The sequence below is a fragment of the Scyliorhinus torazame genome, chromosome 4 (genome assembly GCF_047496885.1).
Source record: "Scyliorhinus torazame isolate Kashiwa2021f chromosome 4, sScyTor2.1, whole genome shotgun sequence".
In the NCBI taxonomy this organism is placed as follows: Eukaryota; Metazoa; Chordata; class Chondrichthyes; order Carcharhiniformes; family Scyliorhinidae; genus Scyliorhinus; species Scyliorhinus torazame.
The window spans coordinates 351,694,043-351,718,172 of NC_092710.1; the positions used below are offsets into that span (position 1 = coordinate 351,694,043).

General features: G+C 46.0%; 1 protein-coding gene across 5 annotated transcripts in view; it reads left to right on the forward strand.

Moving 5' to 3' along the window:
• LOC140411199 (WD repeat-containing protein 26) overlaps positions 1–24,130 on the forward strand; it is a 365,602-nt gene that overhangs the window by 320,208 nt on the left and 21,264 nt on the right. For 2 of the 5 annotated variants that reach the window (XM_072500288.1, XM_072500289.1), the window contains exon 12: positions 23,322–23,369. The exons of 1 other annotated variant lie outside the window; for it this stretch is intronic. In XM_072500288.1, the coding sequence (XP_072356389.1) occupies positions 23,322–23,369 (48 nt within the window). Of the gene's footprint in view, positions 1–7,876; positions 11,071–23,188; positions 23,370–24,130 lie in introns of those variants that run through there. 2 more of the 5 variants (XM_072500292.1, XM_072500291.1) reach the window with 2 other exon arrangements.

The window sequence follows — 24,130 nt, forward strand, 5'->3', positions numbered from 1 at the left end:
ACAGCTAGAGTTTTCACTTTTTTCTGTGCTCTTCCATTGTTGCATTAAACTTTCATGTTTCCGTTCATAGTCAGATCTCCAGCAGTTATTTTTCTGAACTGTCCTTTTATGTGCGACCTTGATGTGGTCAAAGGCCACCTTCTTGGCCACTTTCTGTTCCATATTTTCATACTTATCAGAGAGGCAATATTAGGTCAGTTTCTACATGCATGTCAGTGACACCAAACTTTGCTTCTTTCTCATCACACCGACTTCATTGTCAGGCCACAAACCATTGATTTTGTTCTTCTTGATCAATCTCAAGCTGAACCCTTGTATCCTACTTAATCACAGAATCTTTACAATACAGAAGGAGGCCATTTGGCCCATTGAGTCTGCACTGGCGCTCTGTAAAAGCATTCTCTTTCCACGAAACCATGAACATTTATTTTCAGATAACAATCCAATTCCCTTATGAATACCACCACTCAGGAAGTTCATTCCAGACACCAGTCACCCTCTGGAAACCGTTTTCCTCGCAACAGTTTTACTTGTTTTTCTCATTATTTTAAATCTGTACCTTTTAGTTCTCAAGAGAGCATCTGTCCTCAGGATCTTGAATACCTCTCATGAATACCTGTCAAGTCTCCTACCCTCACAGCTACAGTTCTTTAGCCCAGGAATTATTCTTGTGAATCACCTCTATGCACTCACATCCTTCATCTAGAACTTTTTTTATTCTTTTGTGGAATGTGGACATCGCTAGCATGGCCAGCATTTGTTGCCCATCCTTAATTGCCCCTGTAGTGGTAGTTAACCACATTGCTGTGGGTCTGGGGTTACGTGTAGGTCAGGCCAGGAAAGGACGGCAGATTTCCTTCCCTAAAGGGCATTCGTGAAACTTTTTGCAATTGACTAGTTTCATGGTCATCATTAGGCTTTTAATTCCAGAGTTCTATTCAATTCAAATTTCACCATCTACTACGAGTAGTATCCTGGGTCTCTGGATTAGCAGTCCAGTGACAATACCAACACGCCACTGTCTCCCCTGGAGCAAGTGGAACTGGAAGCAGTATTCCAGATGGGGCCTTAAATGGTGTCTTATAGAACATAGAACAATACAGCGCAGTACAGGCCCTTCGGCCCACGATGTTGCACCGAAACAAAAGCCATCTAACCTACACTATGCCATTATCATCCATATGTTTATCCAATAAACTTTTAAATGCCCTCAATGTTGGCGAGTTCACTACTGTAGCAGGTAGGGCATTCCACGGCCTCACTACTCATATAGAAGTTATCGAATCATAGAATTTACAGTACAAAAGGAGGCCATTCGGCCCATCGAGTCTGCACCGGCCCTTAGAAAGGGCATGACCTGCTTAACTCTTGTACTCAAAGTCCCTAATAGTAAAGCCAAAGATACTATATGCTTTGTTAACTGCTCTCAATATACCATGCCACCTTCAAGGACGTATGTACCTATACACTGAGGACCCTCTGTTCCTGCCCTTCCTTTAGAGTTTCTCCCTTTATTTTATATTGTGTCTCCATATTCTTCCTGTCAAATGCATAACCTCACTCTTCTCTGCTTTGAACTTTATCTGTCACTTATCTGCCCAATCCAGCACCACGGCTATGTCCTTCAAATGTTTAAGACATTCCTCATCACAGTTGGCAATGTTTCCAATCTTTGTTTCATCTACAAATGTTTAAATCATGCCCTGAGCATCACAGTCCAGGTTATTTATAAGAAGAGCAAGGGTCCAAACACTGACCCCTAGGGAACTCCACTCCAAACCTTCCTCCAATCTGGTTTAGCACACTGGGCTAAATCGCTGGTTTTTAAAACAGGCCACCAGCATGGTTCAATTCCCGTACCAGCCTCCCCAAACAGGTGCCGGAATGTGGCGACTAGGGGCTTTTCACAGTAACTTCATTTGAAGCCTACTTATGACAAGCGATTTTCATTTTTCAATGTAGAAAAACAACCATTTATTCCTACTGTTTGCCGTCACTCAGCCAATTTCTTATCCAGGTGTCTACTTCTCCTTTAATTCCATGGGCGAGAGCTTTGCTCACAAGTGTGTTGTGTGGCACTGTATCAAATGTCTTTTGAAAATCCATATGGCGGCACTGTAGCACAGTGGTTAGCATTGTGGTTTCACAGCTCCAGGATCCCAGGTTCGATTCCCGGCTTGGGTCACTGTCTGTGCGGAGTCTGCACGTTCTCCTCATGTCTGCATGGGTTTCCTCCGGGAGCTCCAGTTTCCTCCCACAGTCAAAAGACGTGCAGGTTAGGTGGATTGGCCATGATAAATTGCCCTTAGTGTCCAAAGGGGTTGGGTGGGGTTGCTGGGTTACGGGTATGGGGTGGAGTTGTGGGCTTAAGTGGGGTGCTCTTTCCAAGGGCCGATGCGATCTCGATGGGCCAAATGGCCTCCTTCTGCACAGTAAATTCTATGTTCATATACACCATATCTACATTGTTGCCCATGTCAATATTCTCTTATCCTCAAAAAACGCGAGTAAGCTAGTTAAACATGATTTTCCCTTAATGAATCTATGCTAGCTTTCCTTCATTATCCTGCACTTGTCCAAATAACTATTGATTTTGTCCCAAAGTATAGATTCAAGAGATTTCCCTACCACTGAAGTCAAACTAACTGGTCTGTAGTTGCCGGCTTTATCCTTGCGCCCCTTTTTGAACAAGGGTGTAACATTCTGAATTCTCTTTATCCTCTGGCAGCACCCGTGTCAATGGAAGACTGGACGATTATCACTACTGCCTCAGAAATGTTGGGGATCGCAGGGTTTAGTGAGAGGGAGGAACTGAAGGAGGTTGATATTTGTAGAGAAATGGTGTTGGGGAAATTGATGGGATTGAGGGCTGGTAAAAACCCCAGGGCCTGATAATCTACATCCCAGAGTACATAAGGAAGTGGCTCATGAAATAGTGGATGCATTGGTGATCATCTTCCAGGATTCTATAGACTCTGGAACAGTCCCTGCAGATTGGAGGCTAGCTACATCCCAGAGTACATAAGGAAGTGGCTCATGAAATAGTGGATGCATTGGTGATCATCTTCCAGGATTCTATAGACTCTGGAACAGTTCCTGTAGATTGGAGGCTAGCTAATGTAACTCCACTATTTACAAAAGGGAGGTAGAGAGAAAACTGAATTCTAGACCACTAAGCCTGACGTCAGTAGTGAGGAAAATTCCAGAATCTATTGTCAAAGATTTTATAGCAGAGCACTTAGAAAATAGGCAGGATCGGACAGAGTCCGATGGGCAGCATGGTAGCATTGTGGATAGCACAATTGCTTCACAGCTCCAGGGTCCCAGGTTCGATTCCGGCTTGGGTCACTGTGCGGAGTCTGTACATCCTCCCCGTGTGTGCCGGGGTTTTCCACCGGGTGCTCAGGTTTCCTCCCACAGTCCAAAGGTGTGCAGGTTAGGTGGATTGGCCATGATAAATTGCCCTTGGTGTCCAAAATTGCCCTGGTACTAGGGTGTGGGGATAGGGTGGAGGTGTGGACCTTGGGTCGGGTGCTCTTTCCAAGAGCCAGTACAGACTCGATGGGCCGAATGGCCTCCTTCTGCACTGTAAATTCTATAATCTATGCTCCAGAGGGAGTGCAGCGAAGGTTTACCAGAGTGATTCCTGGGATGGCAGGACTGACTTGGTTAGGATTGTATTTGCTGGGGACCTCTGGTGGCGGCCATGGAGTGCGAGATCGCTTAATTGCTTATTGTCACAAGTAGGCTTCAATGAAGTTACTGTGAAAAGCCCCTAGTCGCCACATTCCGGCGCCTGTTTGGGGAGGCTGGAACGGGAATTGAACCCACGCTGCTAGTCTTGTTCTGCATTACAAGCCAGCTGTCTTAGCCCACTGTGCTAAACCAACTGTTAGCGGATGAGGGAGTGTGCGGACGGGTGAGGGAAGCCATCCAGAATTATTTGGAGATAAATGATACGGGGAAAGTTTCGACAGCAACGGTATGGGAAGTGCTGAAGGCAGTGATTAGGGGTGAGCAAGTGGAGTGGGTGGAGATGGATAGGCTGGTATGGGGAATACTCCAGTTGGATAGAAGGTATTCTGAAGCCCCGGAGGCAGGGTTGTTGAAGGAGCAGCAGAAGCTGAAGATGGTGTTTGGTCTGCTATCCACAGGAAAGGCGGTGGGGCATTTGAGGAAGGCAAGGGGGCCAATATATGAGTATGGGGAGAAGGAGAAGACCAGTAGAATGCTAGCACACCAGCTAAGGAAGAGGAAGGCGGCCAGGGAGATAGGAAGAGTGAAGGACAGAGGGGGGAACACGGTCTTGGGTGAATGTTCACAGCAGGGATGAATGGGGTGTTTAAGGAGTTTTACAGTCGGCTGAATGAGTCTGAATCCCCAGCTGGGATGGAGGGGACGAGGCAGCTTTTGGAAGGGTTGGAGTTTCCGAAGGTGGAGGAAGGGTTAGTGGAGGGGTTGGGAGCCCTGATCGCGATTGTCGAAGAAGTAGAGGGATTGGAGGCCATGCAGTTGGGACCGGATGGCTACCCTGTGGAATTCTACAAGAAGTTCTCTGGGATACTGGGCCCGCTGCTGGTGAAGGCATTTAACGAGGCAGGCTTTAATATCATTGATTCTGAAGTGGGAGAAGGACCCAGAGCAATGTGGGTCATTAAGACCAATCTCCCTACTGAATGTCAATGCCAAATTGCTGGCCACAATTTTGGCCTCTAGGATAGAGGACTGTTCCAGAGGTGACAGGGGAAAACCAGACGTGGTTTGTTAAAGGCAGGCAGCTAACGGCCAACGTTAGAAGGCTCCTAAATGTGATCATGATGCCCTCCGAAGGGAGGGAGGCGGAGGTCGTGGTCGCTATGGACGCGAAAAAGGCCTTCGACCGGGTGGAATGGAATTATCTGTGGGAGGTCCTGGGACAGTTTGGGTTTGGGCAGGGCTTTATTGACTGGGTTCGGTTGCTATAACAGGCACCGGTGGCGAGTGTGCGGACGAATCGGCTGAGTTCGGACTTCTTTAAATTGCACCTAGGGACAAGGCATGTCCCCTCTCCCCGCTGTTGTTTGCCTTGGCCATAGAGCCATTAGCGATGGCGTTGAGAGCATCAAAGGACTGGAAGGGGCTAGTTCGGGGGTGGGGGGGGCGGTGGAACACATGGTTTCATTACATGCAGGTGACCTACTCCTGTACATTTCTGACCTGTTAGAGGGGATGGGGAGATTGTGCAGACCTTAGGGGAATTTGGCCGGTTCTCGGGGTACAAATTGAATATGGGTAAAAATGTGATTTTTGTGATCCAGGCGAGAATGCAGAAGCGGAGACTGGGAGAGCTGCCATTTAAAGTGGTGGGAGGGAGTTTCCGTTATTTGGAAATTCAGGTGGCACGGGATGGGAGCAGCTACATTTTTGACCCGGCTAGTTGAACAAATGATGGAGGACTTTCGAAGGTGAGACATGCTCCCGCTGTCACTGGCGGGGAGGGTACAAATCGTCAAAATGACGGTCCTCCCGCAGTTTCTGTTTGTTTTCCAGTGCCTCCCTATTTTCATACCAAAGGCCTTTTTTAAGCGTGTGAATAGGGTGATCTCTGGTTTTGTGTGGGCAGGTAGAACCCGGCGGGTAATCGTCCCCTCCATCCCAGCTGAGGGTTCCGACTCATTCAGCCGACTGTAAAAATCCTTAAACACCCCATTCACCCCTGCTGTGTCCAAGACCGTGTTCCCCCCTCTGCCCTTCACTCTTCCTATCTCCCTGGCCGCCTTCCTCTTCCTTAGCTGGTGTGCTAGCATTCTACTGGTCTTCTCCTCTGCCTTTCTCGCCGGCCCGGTACTCCACAAGCCCGGTAGCCCTGAGAGTCTGGGGGCAATGGTGGAAGCATATGAGAGTGGAGGTGGCGTCAGTGTGGGCTCCAATTTGTGGTAATCATCGGCTTGTCCCGGGGAGGCTGGATGGGGGCTTTCGGAGGTGGCAGGGAGCAGGGATTGAGCACGGCTAAAGAGCTGGCTTTTAAAGCAGACCAAGGCAGGCCAGCAGCACTGTTCAATTCCCGTACCAGCCTCCCCGAACAGGCACCGGAATGTGGTGACTAGGGGCTTTTCACAGTAATTTCATTTGAAGCCTACTTGTGACAAGAAGCGATTTTCATTTAATTTCATTTCTATTTATTGATGGGAGCTTTCCTTGTTTCGAGGATTTAGAGTAGGAGTTTGAATTGCTGGGAGGGAATGGGTTTCGATATCTGCAGATAAGGGATTTTGCACAAAGGCAGCTTTGGACCTTTCTGCTTCTACTGCCACAGGGATACAGGACAAAGTAGTTTCTAAAATAGGGGTGGGGGTGGGGAAGGTTTTGGATATCTATAAAGAGCTCATGGAGTGGGAGGAAACTCAGATAGGCGAGCTAAAGCGTAAATGGGAAAATGAGCTGGGAGGGGAGGTAGAGGCGGGTCTGTGGGAGGATGCTCTGACCAGAGTCAACACGTCCTCATCATGTGCCAGGCTCAGCCTGACACAATTCAAGGTGGCCCAGATGGGCAAGTTTTTTGGGACTGAGAACAAGTGTGTGAGGTGTTCGGGAGGGTCAGCAAACCATGTCCATATGTTTTGGGCGTGCCCGAAGCCTAGGGGATACTGGCAGGGATTGCAGATGTCATGTTCACGGTACTAAAAACAAGGGTGGTGCCGAGTCCAGAGGTGGCGATTTTCGGAGTGTCGGAAGATCCGGGAGTCCAGGGGGCAAGAGAGACTGACGTTTTGGCCTTTGCCTCCTTGGTAGCCCGGAGATGGATCTTATTAGCATGGAGGGGCTCAAAGCCCCCAAAATCAGAGGTTTGGGTTAGTGACATGGCTGGGTTTCTCAGACTTGAGAAAATTAAGTTCGCCCTGAGAGGATAAACGTTAAGGTTCGTCCGGAGGTGGCAGTCGTTTATCGACTTCTTCAGAGAAAACTAAACTGTCAGCAAATTCAATAAGGGGGGGGGGGGGTGTTCGGGAGTTGGGGGGAGTTTGGCTATTTTGTGTTTAGAGTAGGCGGGAACAATGGGAGATGGAGGGATGTGTTACGTACTGAACTGTGTACATTTATATTTGTATTTTATTGTTATGAAATCATAAATGCCTTAAAATGTTTTTTTTTAAAAGGATTGTATTTGCTGGAGTTCAGAAGAATGAGGGGGGGGGGTCTCGTAGAGACCTATAAAAGTCTAACAGGACTAGACGGTGGATGCAAGAAGGTTGTTCCCGATGGTGGGTGTGTCCAGAACCAGGGGCCATAGTCTGAGGATCCAGGGTAGATCATTTAGGACAGAGGTGAAGAGAAATTACTTCACCCAGAGAGTGGTCGGCCTGTGGAATTCAATACCACAGGAAGTAGTTGCGGCCAAAACATTGCATGTTTTCAAGAAGCAGTTAGACATAGCACTCAAGACGAAGGGAATCTGAGAATATGGGGGGAAAGCAGGATTAGGCTTTGAGTTGGATGATCAGCCATTATAATGAATGGCCTCCTCCTATTTTCTATGTTACTCTAATTCTATCAAACACTCCAACATTCTATTTAGCTTGATACTCTTTCTCATATATTCTCCTTATTAGTTCATACTTCTCTACTTCCCATTGCCCGATTTTATCCTATCCACTCTGAATTTCCCCTCAGGTTCCCAACCCTGCCAATCCTGAACAAATCCTGTAATGCACCAAGATCTTTGAGCTCTGACTCTGTTGGTTGCACTCTGGGCTCTCAGTCATAAGGTTACAATCCAGGACTTGGAACACAAAAGCCATGGCTGACAGTCCAGTGCAATGCTGAGAGAGTGCTGCAATGTCAGAGCTGCCATCTTTCTGATGAGACATTAAACCGAGGCCTTTGTCTGCCCCCACAGGTGGATTCCATGGCACTATTGTACTATTTGAAGAAGAGAAGGGAAGTTGCCCCCTGTGTCCTGGCCAATATTTATCCTTCAATCAACATTATTAAAGCAGATTACCTGCTTGTTATCATATTGATATTTGTGTGAACATGTATATTAGGAGCAGGAAGTGGCAATTTGGCATCTTGAACCTGGTCATCCAAATGGCTGATCTGATTGTGAACTCAACTGTGTTGAGCTTTGATGTTAACTCTATAAGAACCAGAAAGAAGGCCTTGACTTCATTGACTCCCAAGTTTGTGTTCAGCAATCATTTCTCCAACAATACCACAGTGCCACCTGCATCCCCTTTATATGCTTTTACAGTCTATTAAATACATGCAGTCTATTAAACAATTAAAACCCCAATTCCAACTTGAGTACATTCACTCACAGATTCCCCCTCTTCAAGAAAAAAAGTTAATCTTTAATTTCTGTTGTAAATTACAATCTACCATAACCAAATGTATATTTTCTCTGCAACAAGTGCACCCTATTACCCCTTCTTAAAAGTGTTTTTTTCACTAGCATATCTCTTCCTTATAGGAAAATCCACCCCTCTTTAATAATTTCTTTGAGATAGTTCCTCTTTTTGCCAGTCAGATAATTGGTAACTGCTATCAACCCACTTGACCCTGTGAATCTCCCTGCTCTCTATCATCTGTTTTAGACTCGCTCTGTCAATTTGTAGACTCTTTTCATTGACATTTTTTATAAGAGTGCACATTCTCACACAGGAACTTATTATTTATGTGACACTCTATAGGTATTGTTCCCAAATCCCCTGTTCCATTTAAAATTTTAGTCAAGATTCTGGATATAAAAAATTCCTATCTCCAGCCTCCACTCGAGCAAGTGTCTCTGCTGTCAATGTATTTTTACCACTCTTCATTCCTTTTTATTTTCCCATGTCAAAGGGCAACATTTACCTTTCTCCCCCAGGAGAAAAATTATAAATCCTCCCGCACTCAAAAAGCCATCACAGAAATTATCATAAGATGCATCACTATAAACAATCCGTTTCAGTTGACGAATATCACCCAAAGATGGGAATTTCAAAACATCATTTTTCAATTTTACTTCAATGTTTTGTTTACTCTTAACAATTTCTTCAACTTTAGGATCGTTTATTTTACTGCTTACTTCTAGAATCTGCCTATAGTGCAGCAGGAGGCTATTCGGCCCATTGAGTCTGCGCCGACCCTCCGAGAGAGCACCCTTCCTAGGCCTAATTACCCATCCTATCCCCGTAACCCCACCTAACCATTGGACACTAAGGGCCAATTCTGCTAACCTACACATTTTTGGACTATGGGAGGAAGCCAGAGCACACGGAGGAAACCCATGCAGACATGGGGAGAATGTGCAAACTCCACGGGATTGGAATTGAACCCGGGTCCCTGACACCTGAGGCAGCAGTGCTAACCAGTGTGCCGCGTGCAACCCAGTTCTAAAGCACCAAAACTGGCGCCTGGTCTTGTTTGTCTAGCTAGCCAATTCAGCTGCCCAATTAAACTTCAGAGTTCCTCTTTTCCCATTTAGAAGCCGCCGTATCCTTTTGTGAGGCCCTACCACGAGTAATTGCTGTGGGGTTATTGTCTCCGAGTCAGGCTGCTGGTGCAGGGTGACATGCGAATCACTCTGCCTGATTTCTAATCCAATGTATTTGAATGCACCAGAGGCATGACTTCCAATCTTGGACTCCGTTCTAAGCCCGTTAATAACAGTATTTTCAAATTCACTATTATCACCCACAAAACAATCATCTACATGCATCATGAAGACGCCCAAACGTTTCCCTCCATGATGCCAGTCAAACATTGCAGGGTCTGACTTCCGGTGACGGCGGGCGGGAGGCGGCCGCACAATGGAGGGCTCCCGCTCGGGAACGGCATTTTCGGGGCTTTAAGCCCGGTCCCAGGGTCCACAGAGGCGGCAGAAGCAAGGAGAAGGCACGGAGGAGGCACAGTGAAGACACAGGAGGGAAAAAACCCCAAAGAAAAATGTCGAGGGTGAGCAAAAAAACGGCCGAAAAAAAACCAGCTGGAGGTCCGTCGGAGAGTGGAAAGGTCACCGCGGGGTCACCAGGAAAAATGGAGGCTGGAGCACCAGGGAAGGCCGCACTGCTTACGGCTGAAGAAATAACTACGGTGATGGCTGCGGAATTTGAAAAGCAGTTGGCGCAGATTGCGAAATGCATGGAGACGGTGAGGAAGGAGATGAGGGAGGTTTTGAGTGTGCTGGTGGAGGAGGCGGTTTCCCCGGTGAGGACGGAGGTGGCGAGCGCAGTGGCGGAGGTGCGAGAGCAAGGGGAGGCGCTGAAGGAAGTGAAGGAGACGTTATCGCAGCACGGTGATCAACTTGCCTCGATGGGGAAAGAGATGCGGAAGGTGATGGATACTAACAAGGATCTGCGCGGAAAAATGGAAGACCTGGAAAATAGATCCAGGCGACAGAACTTGAGGATTGTGGGGCTGCCCGAAGGAGTTGAAGGACTGAAGCCGACTGAGTATTTTGCCGTGATGCTGGCAAAACTATTGGGGGAGGGGGAGGATCCCTCCCGATATGAACTGGATCGGGCTCATCGGTCGTGGAGGCCTGTACCAAAGGCGAGTGAGCCGCCAAGGGCAGTGACTCTGCTTCCGTAGGTACAGGGTGAAGGAGAAGGACCTGAGCTGGGCCAAGAAGAAGCGGGTGGTGCAGTGGGCTGGAGCTGGTATACGTGTATACCAGGACTTTACGGTGGAGCTGGCAAGGAGGCGGGCTGCCTTCAACCGGGTGAAGAGGGCACTGTACATTAGCAAGGTGCGGTGCGGCATTGTATATCCAGCGAAGCTGAGGGTGACTTACAAGCTCAGGGACTTTTATTTTGGAACGGCGGAAGCAGCGGAGGAGTTTGCGAAAGCAGAAGGACTGTGGCAGAACTGACAAATTGAGGAATGGCCATGTGCCGATGTAACCTGATGACTGTATTTTCTTCTTTTTTGTATCACTGCGCGCTGGTGTAGAGATTAAAGGAGCCAATGTGGTATATATTTGGACAAGGGAAGGGACGGGACTTTCACTTGAAATGAGAGTTCTTTGGGGTGTAGGTGGATATGCGGGGTTTGTGTGCTAAAAGGGGATCTTTGGGCTTTCCTGGAGCCGGCCAGTGAACGGGAGTGAGGTGGGGGGAGGGGCTGCGGCCATCGGAGCCTGGCAGAACAGGGTCAGAGTGGTCTAGCCGGGGTGGAAAGTTGGGGGGGAAGGAACCGAGGTTGGGGGGAGGAGTTTTACAAGAGGCAGTGGACAGGAGGAGCTGGAGACCTGGGGTTGGGGGGGGTGGGAGCTGTGTAAGATTAAGGGTGACTACGGGTAATCCCTGATTCCTTTTTGTCATTTGTTGATGTAAACATCCGGGTTGAGGTTTGGGGGTTGGTGGGTAGATGGGATCGTTGTTATTATGGGGACTGACATATCTTGCTGATTATTGTTTATTGTTGATGGATGTAAATGTGGAAGAAAATATGAAAATGGAGGAGAATTTTTTTTTAATTATTTTTTAAAACATTGCAGGGCCTGCTTTCAACTGAAGTCAATCCAACTTTAACAAAACTGACCTCACTGAGAAATACCAAACGTGTATTCACATTGATTTATATTCCAGAATACCCTTTGTGTTTACGGCCTCTATCGTAGAATGAAGAAAAATTTCTCTTTGAAACTGATGTCCCTGTAAGAAAACAGCTCGAATATCTATCGACTTGATTTCCAAGCAGTTGTGGCTCGCAGAGCCAAGGAGATCTTCAAAATAATCTTTCCTGCCGTCGGTGAATCTACCCTTACATCTGGGTCACCCAAAGTTTCTTCAAACCTCGTGCCACCAGCCTGTTTTTGGCCATGTCTCCCTGTTTGGAAGTAGTTTGATGACTGAATGACTGAAAGCTCTCCGAATTATTTGAGATTTTTGTTTTAAGGAATGCTCTTCAACCCATGTGCAATGCATTCAAATGCTCAGAAAGGGTAGAGCTAATCGTAGTCCCCTCCCAAGCTAGAGGATGATCATTCATGATTGAAGGAATTTGGGGATTTCTCTCAAAAAACAACTGATACCGACTGCAGTCCCCAACCATCTATAGCGAATTATTTGCTGGACGGCCCATGCTGTAGCCAAAGTTAATTTACAATTTGGCCTATGCCAAAATTTTACAATGCATTTTATCTATCACAGTATGATTTATGTCGCACGCCCCATTAGTAAATGGGCTTTCTGCGGCTGTAATCAACTATTATGCTATGCTCATGTTCTCTCAAACATCCTGAAATTCATAGTTAGAAAATTCCCCCCCATCATCAGTGAGGAACTTTGCAGGTAGGCGCAGTCCAGTCTGTATCCATTTTTCCATTATCTGTTCCACAATTATTTTCTTTACGACATATAATCGTTGACCGACTAAACCTAGTTGCCAAGTCTGCAAAGTCTAAAATGAAAATGTTCTTTTCTTTATCCCACATCTTAAAATGCATAGCCACAACCACTTTAAAATCTATCTCTAATGGCATGCTCACTATGGGGCATGATGGTGTTCTATATTTCTTACAATATCACATCTGTTGCCTGTCTGTTCTATAAGTTTGGTGTATTCTGCATCTCTTATTCCCACATCCCACAGCAAAATTTTTAATCTTTGTGAAGACTGTTGCACAAATTGCCAATTCAACTTTAACACATCAACGTTTTGTTTTCTAGGCTCCTGTTCTCTGATGCTAACAGTACTTTAATTTCTTCATAAGAAAAATTAAGTTCTTTATTAGTGTCACAAGTAGTCTTACATTAACACTGCAATGAAGTTACTTTGGAAATCCCCGAGTCGCCACATTCCGGCGCCTGTTCGGGTACACAGGGAGAATTCAGAATGTCCAATTCACCTAACAGCACGTCTTTCAGGACTTGTGGGAGGAAACCGGAGCTCCCGGAGGAAACCCGCACAGACGCAGGGAGAATGTGCAGACTCTGCACAGACAGCGGCTCAAGCCGGGAATCGAACCCGGGCCCTGGTGCTGTGAAGCAACAGTGCCAACCACTGTGCTACCGTGCTGCCCACGGATAGGGTGGAGACATGGTCTTATGTAAGATGCTCTTTTCAAGGGTCGGTGCAGGCTAGATGGGCTGCACTGTAAATTCTACGTTTCTATATCTCTTGGGGTAGTTTGTAGCATAATGGAATTTTGAATCACAGCTAAAACACTGACTGATCACACCCTGGGCATTTCTGGAGTTCATTTTTCTGTTGGAATATCCTACTTCATTCCTCCTGTCATAATTGTTGAAGATGTTTTTGTTCTCGTATTTTTAGTTATAAATCTTGTTTCATATTGGCGCTTGCGTCTTGTTTCTAGACCATCTCGTTGTCCCATAAAATCGTGACTTCCATAGTCTGTCTTAATAATAACATAACAATAATAAATAACGTTTATTAGTGTCACAAGTAGGCTGACATTTTTTTTTCAAAAACATTTTATTGAAGCATGCCTATATAAACATCAAACTCAACCATTAAAAAAAGCAAGCAAACGGGAATACAAATAATCAAAACAAATAAATGTCTAACACCCCACCGTCCTTCTCCCCAGCTCCCCTATCTCCTTTCCTCCCCCCCCCCCCCGCTGACATCTTAACTATGTTTTAAGAACTCGATGAACGGTTGCCATCTCCAGGCAAATCCCTCCACAGACCCTCTCAAGGCGAACTTTATCTTCTCCAGCTGAAGAACTCTGCCAGGCCACTCACCCAAACCCCCGGTTTCAGTGGCCCCGGGTCCCGTCATTCCAATAAGATCCATCTCGGGGCTACCAGGGAGGCAAAGGCCAGGACATTGGCCTCTCTCGCCTCCTGGACTCCCGGGTCTTCTGACACTCCAAAGATCGCCACTGCTGAGCTCGGGACCACCTTCACCCCCAAGACCTTCACCCCCAAGACTCCGACATAACATCGGCGAACCTTCACCACAATCCCCCAGGCCCACCCGCACACCGCCCACACCTATCCACCCCTTCAAAAAACCTGCTCATCCTAGCCACAGTTATGTGTGCCTTGTGCACCACTTTAAACTAAATAAGGCTAAGCCTAGCACACGACGAGGATGTGTTCATGCTCCTCAAAGCCTTCTCCCACAGCCGAGCCTCCACCTCCCTCCCTAACTCTTCCTCCCACTTACGCTTCACTATCCCAATTGGGGCTCCCTCCGAGTCCATCAACTCCTTATAAATTTCTGACACGCTACCCTCACCTACCCCTGTTTTTGACACCAACTTGTCCTGCAGCCCCTGGGACGGCAGGTGGGGAAAGGTCGGCCCCTGCTTCCGGACAAAATCCCTCACCTGTAAATATCGGACCCCATTCCCAGCAGGCAACTCAATTTTCTCCTCCAAGCTCAAAAAGCTGCCTCCCATGAATAGATCCCCAAACCTCTCAATCCCCGGCCGTTGCCACCCCCAAACCCCCTGTCCAACCCCCCCAGAGCAAACCTATGATTCCCGCAGATCGGTGCCCAAACTGAGGCCCCCTCCAGCCTCAGGTGCTGCCACCATTGTCCCCACACCGCTACCACTACTGGGCTTGTGGAGTACCTGGCTGGTGAGAACGGTAGAGGCACCGTCAACAGTGCCCGTAAACACTAGGCCTTACAAGAGGCTGCCTCCATCCGCTCCCACACCGACCCCTCCACCACTACCCACTTCCTAACCATGGTTATATTCACCACCCAGTAATAATTCATCAAGTTTGCGAGAGCCAGCATCGACCCCACTCCAGCACCACCTTCTTCACCCGGGAGACTTTACCCGCCCAATCAAACTCCAATATCAGTGCATTCACCCTCCTAAAAAGCGCCTTTGAAATTAAGATCGGGAGATTCTGGAACACAAATAAGAACCGTGGGAGAACCGTAATCTTCACCGATTGCACCCGTCCCACCAATGACAGCGGGAGCACATCCCACCTCCTAAAATCTCCCTTTGTCTATTCCACCAACCGAACCAGATTCAGCTTATGCAGCTGCTTCCACCCCTGCGCCTCCTGAATGCCCAAATATCGAAAGCTCACCCCCACTATAACAGCAACACCCCAACCTCCTCTCCTGTCCCCTCGCTTGGATCAGATAAATCTTGTTCCCCATATTCAATTTGTATCCTAAGAACCGACCAAATTCTTCCAATATGCCCATAATCCCCCCAATTACTTCCAAAGGAGTTGATATATAGAGCAGGAAATTGTCTGCGTACAACGAGACCCTATGCTCCACACACAGCAGCAGTATCCTCTGCCAATCCCTTGACACTCTCAACGCCATTGCCAATGGTTCTATAACCCTCCATAAACCCTTTTAATTCCCAAGCCACCGCTCGACCTCGGACTCAACCAATCCCATTTTGGCTCAAGCACCGTGTTAAAATCCCCCCCCCCCCCATTAACAACCGGTGCGAGTCCAGGTCTGGGATCTTCCCCAGCATCCGCCTCATAAACTCTACATCGTCCCAGTTTGGGCTAAAACATTCACCAACACTACCGGAATCCCCTCCAATTTCCCACTCGCCATAACGAAACCTACCCCCCCCCTCGAGTCTGTCACTATGTACCCCACTTCAAACGCTACCCGCTTTCTTATCAAGACCGCCACCCCCCTCATATCCAATCCTGAATGAAAGACCTGCCCTACCCACCCTTTCCTGAGCCTAGTTTGATCCCTGGTCTTCAGGTGCGTTTCCTGCAAGAGTGCCATATCCGCCTTTAAGCTCCTCAAATGCGCGAACACGTGGGACCTCTTGACTGGCCCATTCAACCCTCTCACATTCCATGTGATCAGCCTCAGCTACCATTGTTTTTTTTGTTGTTTTTAAAATATATTTTATTCAAATTTTTTGGCCAAACAAAACAATACAAAGGTTTTCCTTTTTACAGCAATAAAACAGTATAAATAACAGTGGCCGTTTTTAACAAATAAATAATATATAAACTAAATGGCAACTGCCATATCAAAAATAATAACTCTCCAAAAATAAAATCAAACAATCCAATATACATAGCCTAATACAAATATCTATACAAAAACACCCCCCTGAGGACCTGCCCGCCCCCCACCCCCCCTTGGGTTGCTGCTGTCACCTTCCCATTTCCTTTATCGTTCTGCGAGGTAGTCAATGAACGGTTGCCACCGCCTGGTGAACCCTTGAGCCGAACCCCTTAGTGCAAACTTTATCCGTTCTCAGCTACCATTGTTAAGCTCCGATAATAGTTCTATAATAAAAACTAGAAAGCAGGTCTTGGCTTCGACTCCGGGTTTGTTGGAATGTGTTCACTTCTCCAACAACACCACAGTGCCACTTTTTATATTTGGTTTAGTCTATTAAGCAATAACTGCAGCCTATTAAACAATTAAAATCCCAATTCCAACTTAAGTGGGCTAGGGAACATTAACTCTTTCCTAAGGGCCTCCATATTCTGCTTACCCCCAGCTCCCTTGTTAGTCTTTTTAAAATAAATTTAGAGTACCTAATTATTTTTTTTCCAATTAAGGGGCAATTTAGCGTGGCCAATCCACCGACCCTGCACATCTTTGGGTTGTGGGGGAGAGACCCACGCGGACACGGGGAGAATGTGCAAACTCCACACGGACAGTGACCCGGGGCCAGGATCGAACCCGGGTCCTCGGCGCTGTGAGGCAGTAGTGCTAACCACTGCACCACCGTGCTGCCCAGCTCCCTTGTTAGTCAAAAATCTATCCACCTCAGTCTTAAAAATATTAATTGACCCTCCCTTCACTCATCCCTGGGGAAGAGAACTCCAAAGATTCACAACCCTCTTGAGGTTAAAGTTTTCTTGTCATTTCTGTCTTAAATGGGAGACCCCTTATTCTTAAACTTTGGCCCTTCTATCCAGTCTCTCCAACACTGGAAAACATTCTTTCAGCATCCAGCCTGTTAAGTCCTCTCAGGATCTTCTGTTTCAATAAGACTACCTTTCGGTCTTCTAACCCAATGGGTAGAGCCCACCCTTTCTCCGTAAGATAACTTCCCTATCCTAGGTGTCAGCCGAGTGAACCATCTCTGAACTGCTTCTAACACATTTATATCCTTCAATAAAGAGATTAAAACTCTACACTGTACTCTAGATGTGGTCTCACCGTGCTCTCTACAACTGTAGCAAAATATCGCTGTTTTACATTCTGTTCCCCTTGCAAAAAACAACATTCCATTTGCCTCCCCAATCACATCCTGTACCTGCATACCAACTTTTTCTGATTTTAACGGAAGACACTGGTGTAGTGCTATTGTCACTGGACTAGTACTCTGGGGACTCTGGTTCAAATCCCACCATTGTCAACTTAAAAACCCATCTGGTTCTCTAATGTCCTTTAGGGAAGAAAATCTGCCATCCTTACCTGGTCTGGCCTACATGAGACTTCAGGCCCACAGCAGTGTGGTTGGACTCTTAAATGCCCTCTGAAATGGTCTAGCAAGTCACTCAGTTCAAGGGCAACTAGAGATGGGCAATAAATTCTGGCCTATCCAGTGACGTTCACATCCTGTATAAAAAAAATAAAAAAAAAAAAAAAAATTTTAAGTACCAGGACATCCCGATTCCCCTGTACCTCCAATTTCTGCAAACTCTCTGCACTTAAGTAAGTGCTGCTTTTCTATTCATTCTGTCAAAGTGGACAAGTTCATGTTTTCCCACATTATACATCATTTGCCCAATGTTTGCCCACTTACTTAACCTATCCACATCCCTTTGCAGACTCCTTATGTCCTCTTCACAACTTACTTTGCTATCTATCTTTGTGTCATGGAACAAATTTAGCAACCATACCTTCGGTCCCTTCATCCAAGTCATTGATATAAATTGTAAGTAGCTGAGGTCCCAGCACTGATCCCTGTGGCACACCACTCGTCACGGGTACATGTTTCCAACTCAAAAGAACCCATTTATCCCTACTCTTTTCTGATAGCTAAGCAAACCTCTATCCATGCCAATATGTTATCCATACACCATGAGCTCTTATTTTGCGCAGTAACCTTTTGAGGTTGTTGTGTGCAGTTTGACGGCATTTTTGCTACATTACAACAATATCTACATTTCAAAAGTATTTCATTGGTCATAAAGTACTTTGAAACGGGTGGTCATGAGAAGTGCTATTTAAATACCAGTCTTTCTTGACCATTATTGAGTCCCCATTTTCCAGCAAGCTGGCTTTGAAATAATTATTCTTAGTTACAAATCCCTCCTCTTTTAAACGTACCCCTGCAACTTTCTTCAACCCATAACTCAGCTTTAACACTCTTCTGAATCAGGATTTCAGTGCTTTCTGAATCGTTCTGCCTTGCTAACCTACTCCACACCTTCAAAGGCCTCCTTGAATGAAACTTGCGTCTTTGACTGCCTTTGGTTTTCTTTTCTATCCTTTGCTTGACTTAAATGTCACACTGCTGAAAGATAAAATAAAATGTGTTGTAAGAGGGTGGAATTTGTTGCACTTCAATACACTTTCCATGAAACTGCTTGATATAGTTGGTCAACTTTCTCTGATAAAAGAATAGGGAAATTGTAACCAAGGAATTTCCAGGTTCTAATTTTATACAACCATTGGAGATAGTTTGCTAAAGATATATTCCATGCATGCACATAAAAGTGTGAAATAACATGACTCCATGATTGGCCGTTGACACTGAAAAGTGTTCAAAGCTATCTTTAGATTTGAACATACTGTAGGTTTCTCCCTCTCACCAGGGTTATGGCACATGGAGCAATTGTCACGGATTTTTTGGAGATATTCTTAATTGGTGGGATGTGCAGGTAACAAGAGAATACTGTTCTGTCATACATTCTCCTAGGCCTTCATTTTAGGTGCAATGTCATTTGTATTGTTGCTGAGAAACTACTTTGTTTTGCGGCCAAAATGCCAACAGTAGCACTTCCACTTCCGTCAGAAATAATGTTCTCTCCAGTTTGTTGCACTGCACAGTCCGTTTATGGTTGCTGTGCGACTTGCAAGTGTCTTAAGAAGGAACATTAGAGAGAAGGTTTGAAGTTTTGTTCCAGGGCTTGAGCACGTAATCTAGGCTGATATTCAGTGCAATACTTGTGGAGTCCTGCATTGTCGGAAGTGCTACCTTTTGGATTTGACGTTACACAAGACCCAGTCTGCTTGTACCAGTGACTAAGGTGGACGATCCAAGATCAGATTAAAGATCAACAGTACTATTCAAACAGTTCTATTTAAATGTTGGTATACTGGCCAACATTGCTCCCCTGACAAACAGCATCAAAAGTAGATTAATTATCATTACTGTGTCTTTAATCTTATGTCGCAATTTGCCTAATAAATATCACTATACTTTTGAGTGGAATTCAATGAATGTGAATGCTTTGAATAGTGTGATAAAACACAAATCAAAATTGTTTTTTAATTAGACAGTTTTTGGCTTCTATGTTAGCTGGTATTAATAGTATTCCCTCTTTCAAATCATTAAAAAAAATATTTTTAATGGTTTTGTCATTATTTACAATAACGTGTATAATCATCATAGAATCATAGAATTTATAGTGCAGAAGGAGGCCATTCGGCCCATCGAGTGCACCGTCTCTTTGAAAGAGTACCCTACCCAAGCTCACATCTCCACCCTATCCCCATAACCCAGCAACCCCACCCAACACTAAGGGCAATTTAGCATGGCCAATCCACCTAACCTGCACATCTTTGGACTGTGGGAGGAAACCGGAGCACCCGGAGGAAACCCAAGCGCACACTGGGAGAACGTGCAGACTCCGCACAGACAGTGACCCAAGCCGGGAATCGAACTGGGACGCTGGAGCTGTGAAGCAATTGTGCTAACCACTATGCTACCGTGCTGCCCGGTACACACAGTTAATATTGATATACAACCTAACAGAAAAATTAAGCAAAAGAAGAGGGGGGGAAAAAGACACAAACGGGTCTACAAACGTAGTGTGTACAACAAAGAAAAAGTAACCAGAAATCAAAATCATGTGGGACAAACAGTTAGTTATGACTCCCCAATACAGAACCTATATACAGATATGGGGGACCCCTGTTGGCGATCCCTCTGGTCAGCAGCCACCGCCGTATAGCTTCACTCCTGTCTTCGCTGAAAATGCACCAGGAGTCCGCTAGGCTTGTTTTGTTCTTGCCATTGTGGTCTTCTCCCTGTGTGCCCTCGCCCTTTGTCTCTTCCGTTTCCCCTTTCCTGCTTGCTCTGTGTTTCTTCTGGCATACCCCCCACCCTCCCAACTCCCTCATTGATTGCTGGTCACGAACAGGTCTTGGAACAGGCTGGTGAATAGCCTTCACATGTTTCGGAAGCTTTCCTCTGATCCCCAAATGCTGTATTTTATTTTGTCCAATTTGAGAAATTCTGCCAGATCAGACAGCCAGTCTGGGGCCTTAGGTGGCACAGCCTATCGCCAGCCGAGCAGGAATCTTCGGCGGATGATAAGGGTGGAAAAAGCTGGGGCATTTGCCCCCTCTCCCTAAAGAGCTCTGGCTGCTTCGATACCCCGAAGTACACCACTAGCAGGCTTGGCTCCACCCTCGCCCCCACAACCTTGGACATAGCTTCGAAGAAGGCTGTCCAGTTCTCAACAAGTCTGGGACAGGACCAGAACATGTGGGAGTGGTTGGCCGGGCCTTCCTGGCACCTTTCGCATTTGCCCTCCACATCCGGGAAGAACCCACTCATTCATGTTCTGGTTAGGTGTGCTCTGTGCACCACCTTTAGCTCCGTTAGACTCAGCCCTGTGCATGAGGAGGTGGAGTTCGCCATGTGCAGTGTTCCCAACTAAGATTTTTTTTTAAATAAATTTTTTAAGTACCCAATTATTTTTTTCCCATTAAGGGGCAATTTAGCATGGCCAATCCTCCTACTGTGTACATCGTTGGTTTGTGGGGGTGAGACCCATGCATACAATGGGAGAATGTGCAAACTCCACACGGACAATGACCCGGGGCGATCCCGGGTCCTCAGTGTTGTGAGGCAGCAATGATAACCACTGCACCACCGTGCCACCCAGTGTTCCCAACTAAGATAGTTGGTGAATGGGTTTCACTCTCTGGTGTGCGTTTGAAACTACCTTTATGGGACTAATCTGAGATGACTGACCTTTTCTGTCCCCCTTCTCCTGGCCTTCACTCAAAACCTTCTTGCAGGGGAATTTTATCTGTATAATGTCTGTACTTCATTATATTTAGAACTTCGACTTTATGCAAGTGCTGCTGTATAAATGCTGTATACTTATATTTGGGTGACTTACTGAAGAATTCTGAGCACAAACCCACATCTAAACAAATCAACTTGTGTACACAGCACTTTTTTCTCTCTGGTCTACCTTCGAGGTGCTGAGGAATGGTTTCATGGGTACCTGCTTCCCTTGTCCCCTTATCGAAATAGACATTCTTCCTGTGAGATCCATCAAGGCTGTTAGGCATTGGGAAGCAGGAGTTCTTTCAAAAACCATAATGTGTGTGTTCCTGGACTGGTTACCTGGGAGCCGAGCCTAAGGATCCAGTGACATAGTTCTAATCTCGCCTGGCAGATGAATAACTTAAATTCGGTTAATTAAATCTGGGATTTTAAAGGAAAACTAGCAGTAATGGTTTACAATAGCTACAGGCTTGTCATAAAAAGCCACCATGTTCAGTCATGTCCTTTAGGGAAGCAAACCTGCTGCCTTACACAGTCTGGTATATATGTGACTCCAGACCAACAACACTGTAGTTGACTCTTTGCTGCCCTCGGTTGTCAAGGCAGCTCACCACCACCACCACGTAGAGAGCATTTCAGGATGGATAATAAGGGCTGGTTTTGCCAGTGAATGCCACATCCCATGAATGATTTTTTTTTTAAATTATTACAGCCAAGCCACTCTTTCCCCCACCAACCCACACCATGCTCCAACATCCACAAATGCGTTTTTCAGCACGGGTGGCTGGGTAGCAATCACCAGTCGGAGAACTGACTTGATATTGTTTAAATCTAATTCAAACCTGGAATTTCTTAATGTGTACGGTGGTGTTTGCTTTTTAACATTTGTTTCCATCAGTGAGATTCTCCTGTTGGCTTATCATGATGAACCAACTTCATGTGTGGGAAGGTGGGACATATTGATGGATAATTTGATGTGGAAAAAGCATGCTTACCAGACATAAGGATGTGAAAATTGGCAGTACTGTCGATGTATTCTGTACAACTTTCCATTTGAGCAGACGGAATTTATTCATTGTACTTCTAGACCTTAAACCAGGTAATGGTGGCCATTTGTTAAGATGGCCAATTGAATGTTGGTATTGAAGACCACAAACTGAGAGTTTAATCCGGACAAGTGTGAGGTAATGCACTTTGGAAGGTCCAATGCATGTAGGAGTTGCACAGTAAATGGTAGAACTCTTGCGAGTATTGACAGGCAGAGAGATCTGGGTGTGCATGTCCACCGATCACTGAAAGTGGCAATGCATGTGGATAAGGTGGTCAAGAAGGCATACGACATGCTGGCCTTCATCGGTCGGGGCATTGACTATAAAAATTGGCAAGTCATGTTGCAGTTGTACAGGACCTTAGTTAGGCCTCATTTGGAATATAATGTACAATTCTGGTCGCCACACTACCCGAAGAATGTGGATGCTTTGGAGAGGGTACAGAAGCGGTTTACTAGGGTGTGCCTGGCGTGGAGGGCATTAGCTATGAGGAGAGGTTAGATAAACTCGGTCTGTTCTCACTGGAACAACAGAGGTTGAGAGGCGACCTGATAGAGGTCTACAAGATTGAGTGGCAAGGACAGAGTGGATAGTCAGAGGCTTTTTCCTAGGATAGGAGAGGCAAGTTTTTTTTACACAGAGGGTGGTAAATATATGGAACGCGCTGCCTGGGGAGGTGGTAGGAGCAGGTACGATAGCAGCATTTAAGGGGCATTTAGACAAATATATGAATAGGGTGGGAATGGACGGATACCGACTCCATTAGTGCATACGGTTTTAGTTTAGGCAGGTACCATGGTCGGCGCAGGCTTGGAGGCCTAAGGGCCTGTTCCTGTGCTGTATTGTTCTTTGAAACATTTGTCTTAGTTCTTGACACTTTCCCACAGTATTATCACTGCATTCACTGCACTGAAACCAGCTGTCTTTGCTTCTGACGAAACCGATTAGATTAATGGGGAGGGGTGGATTTATCACTTGATGGCAGCTTTGTGTTTTTTTTTGTCTTTTTATGTGCTTTTCCTCCAACCTCTACTGCAAGAACTCTCCGTTATATCTACCTGCAAGCATATTGATCACTGGGAAACCTCCCTGAAGAAACAGCCAGCTATTTGGACTTGAATTTTTAACAAGACTCCTGTGTTTCCCTCTGCATGGTGAAAATGTAACTGAAGACAGTGGAAGATGAAGAGAAAAGGCAGGAGAAGTCGATTCTCTCAAGAGTGAGTAGAAAGTCTGCACAAATCAACCAGAACTGATTTAAGCTTGTACTGCTTTTGACACTTAAGTGGTGATGGTGACTGGCCCAACTGCCTTTAAGACTTTGTATTAATGGTTACGCACAGGATGGTGAAAATATCAGAAATCTGACATTTTGCTAAAATTAATAAAAGAAGCTCATTGCCTAAGGTTGAAGAACTCTGATTTTTTTATTAGGATGAAATTTGCTGGACTTACTCAGCTGCTTTGTATCAGTTGTGATGTTGCGATTTTAAGGCTAATACGGACTGTGGGTTGAGAGGGTGACCTACATCTGGTAGTTTTAGGACAAATCCGGAGAGTTCATTTTTTTCTTTATAAATTTAGTGTACCCAATTCATTTTTTTCCAATTAAGGGTCAATTTAGCGTGTTCAATCCACTTATCCTGCACATCTTTGGGTTATGAGGGCGAAACCCACGCAAACACTGGGAGAATGTGCAAACTCCACACGAACAGTGACCCAGAGCCGGGATCGAACCTGGGATCTCGGCGCCGTGAGGCAGCAGTGCTCTCTTTCCGGAGAGCTTTTTGACCTTGGATAATAGCTCTGAATGTCTGCCAGTTTGACACAACGTTGTCTCCGAGGAGAGGGTTGAAACAATGATGACTACAGTTGCTGGGAGTGACAAACCAGATTCCCTCAAATGACCTCCGTGCTGGCTTACTTCACATGGTTAAAGTGAATCTTTTGACCCTTGATCACCACCTCTGTCATCTTGATT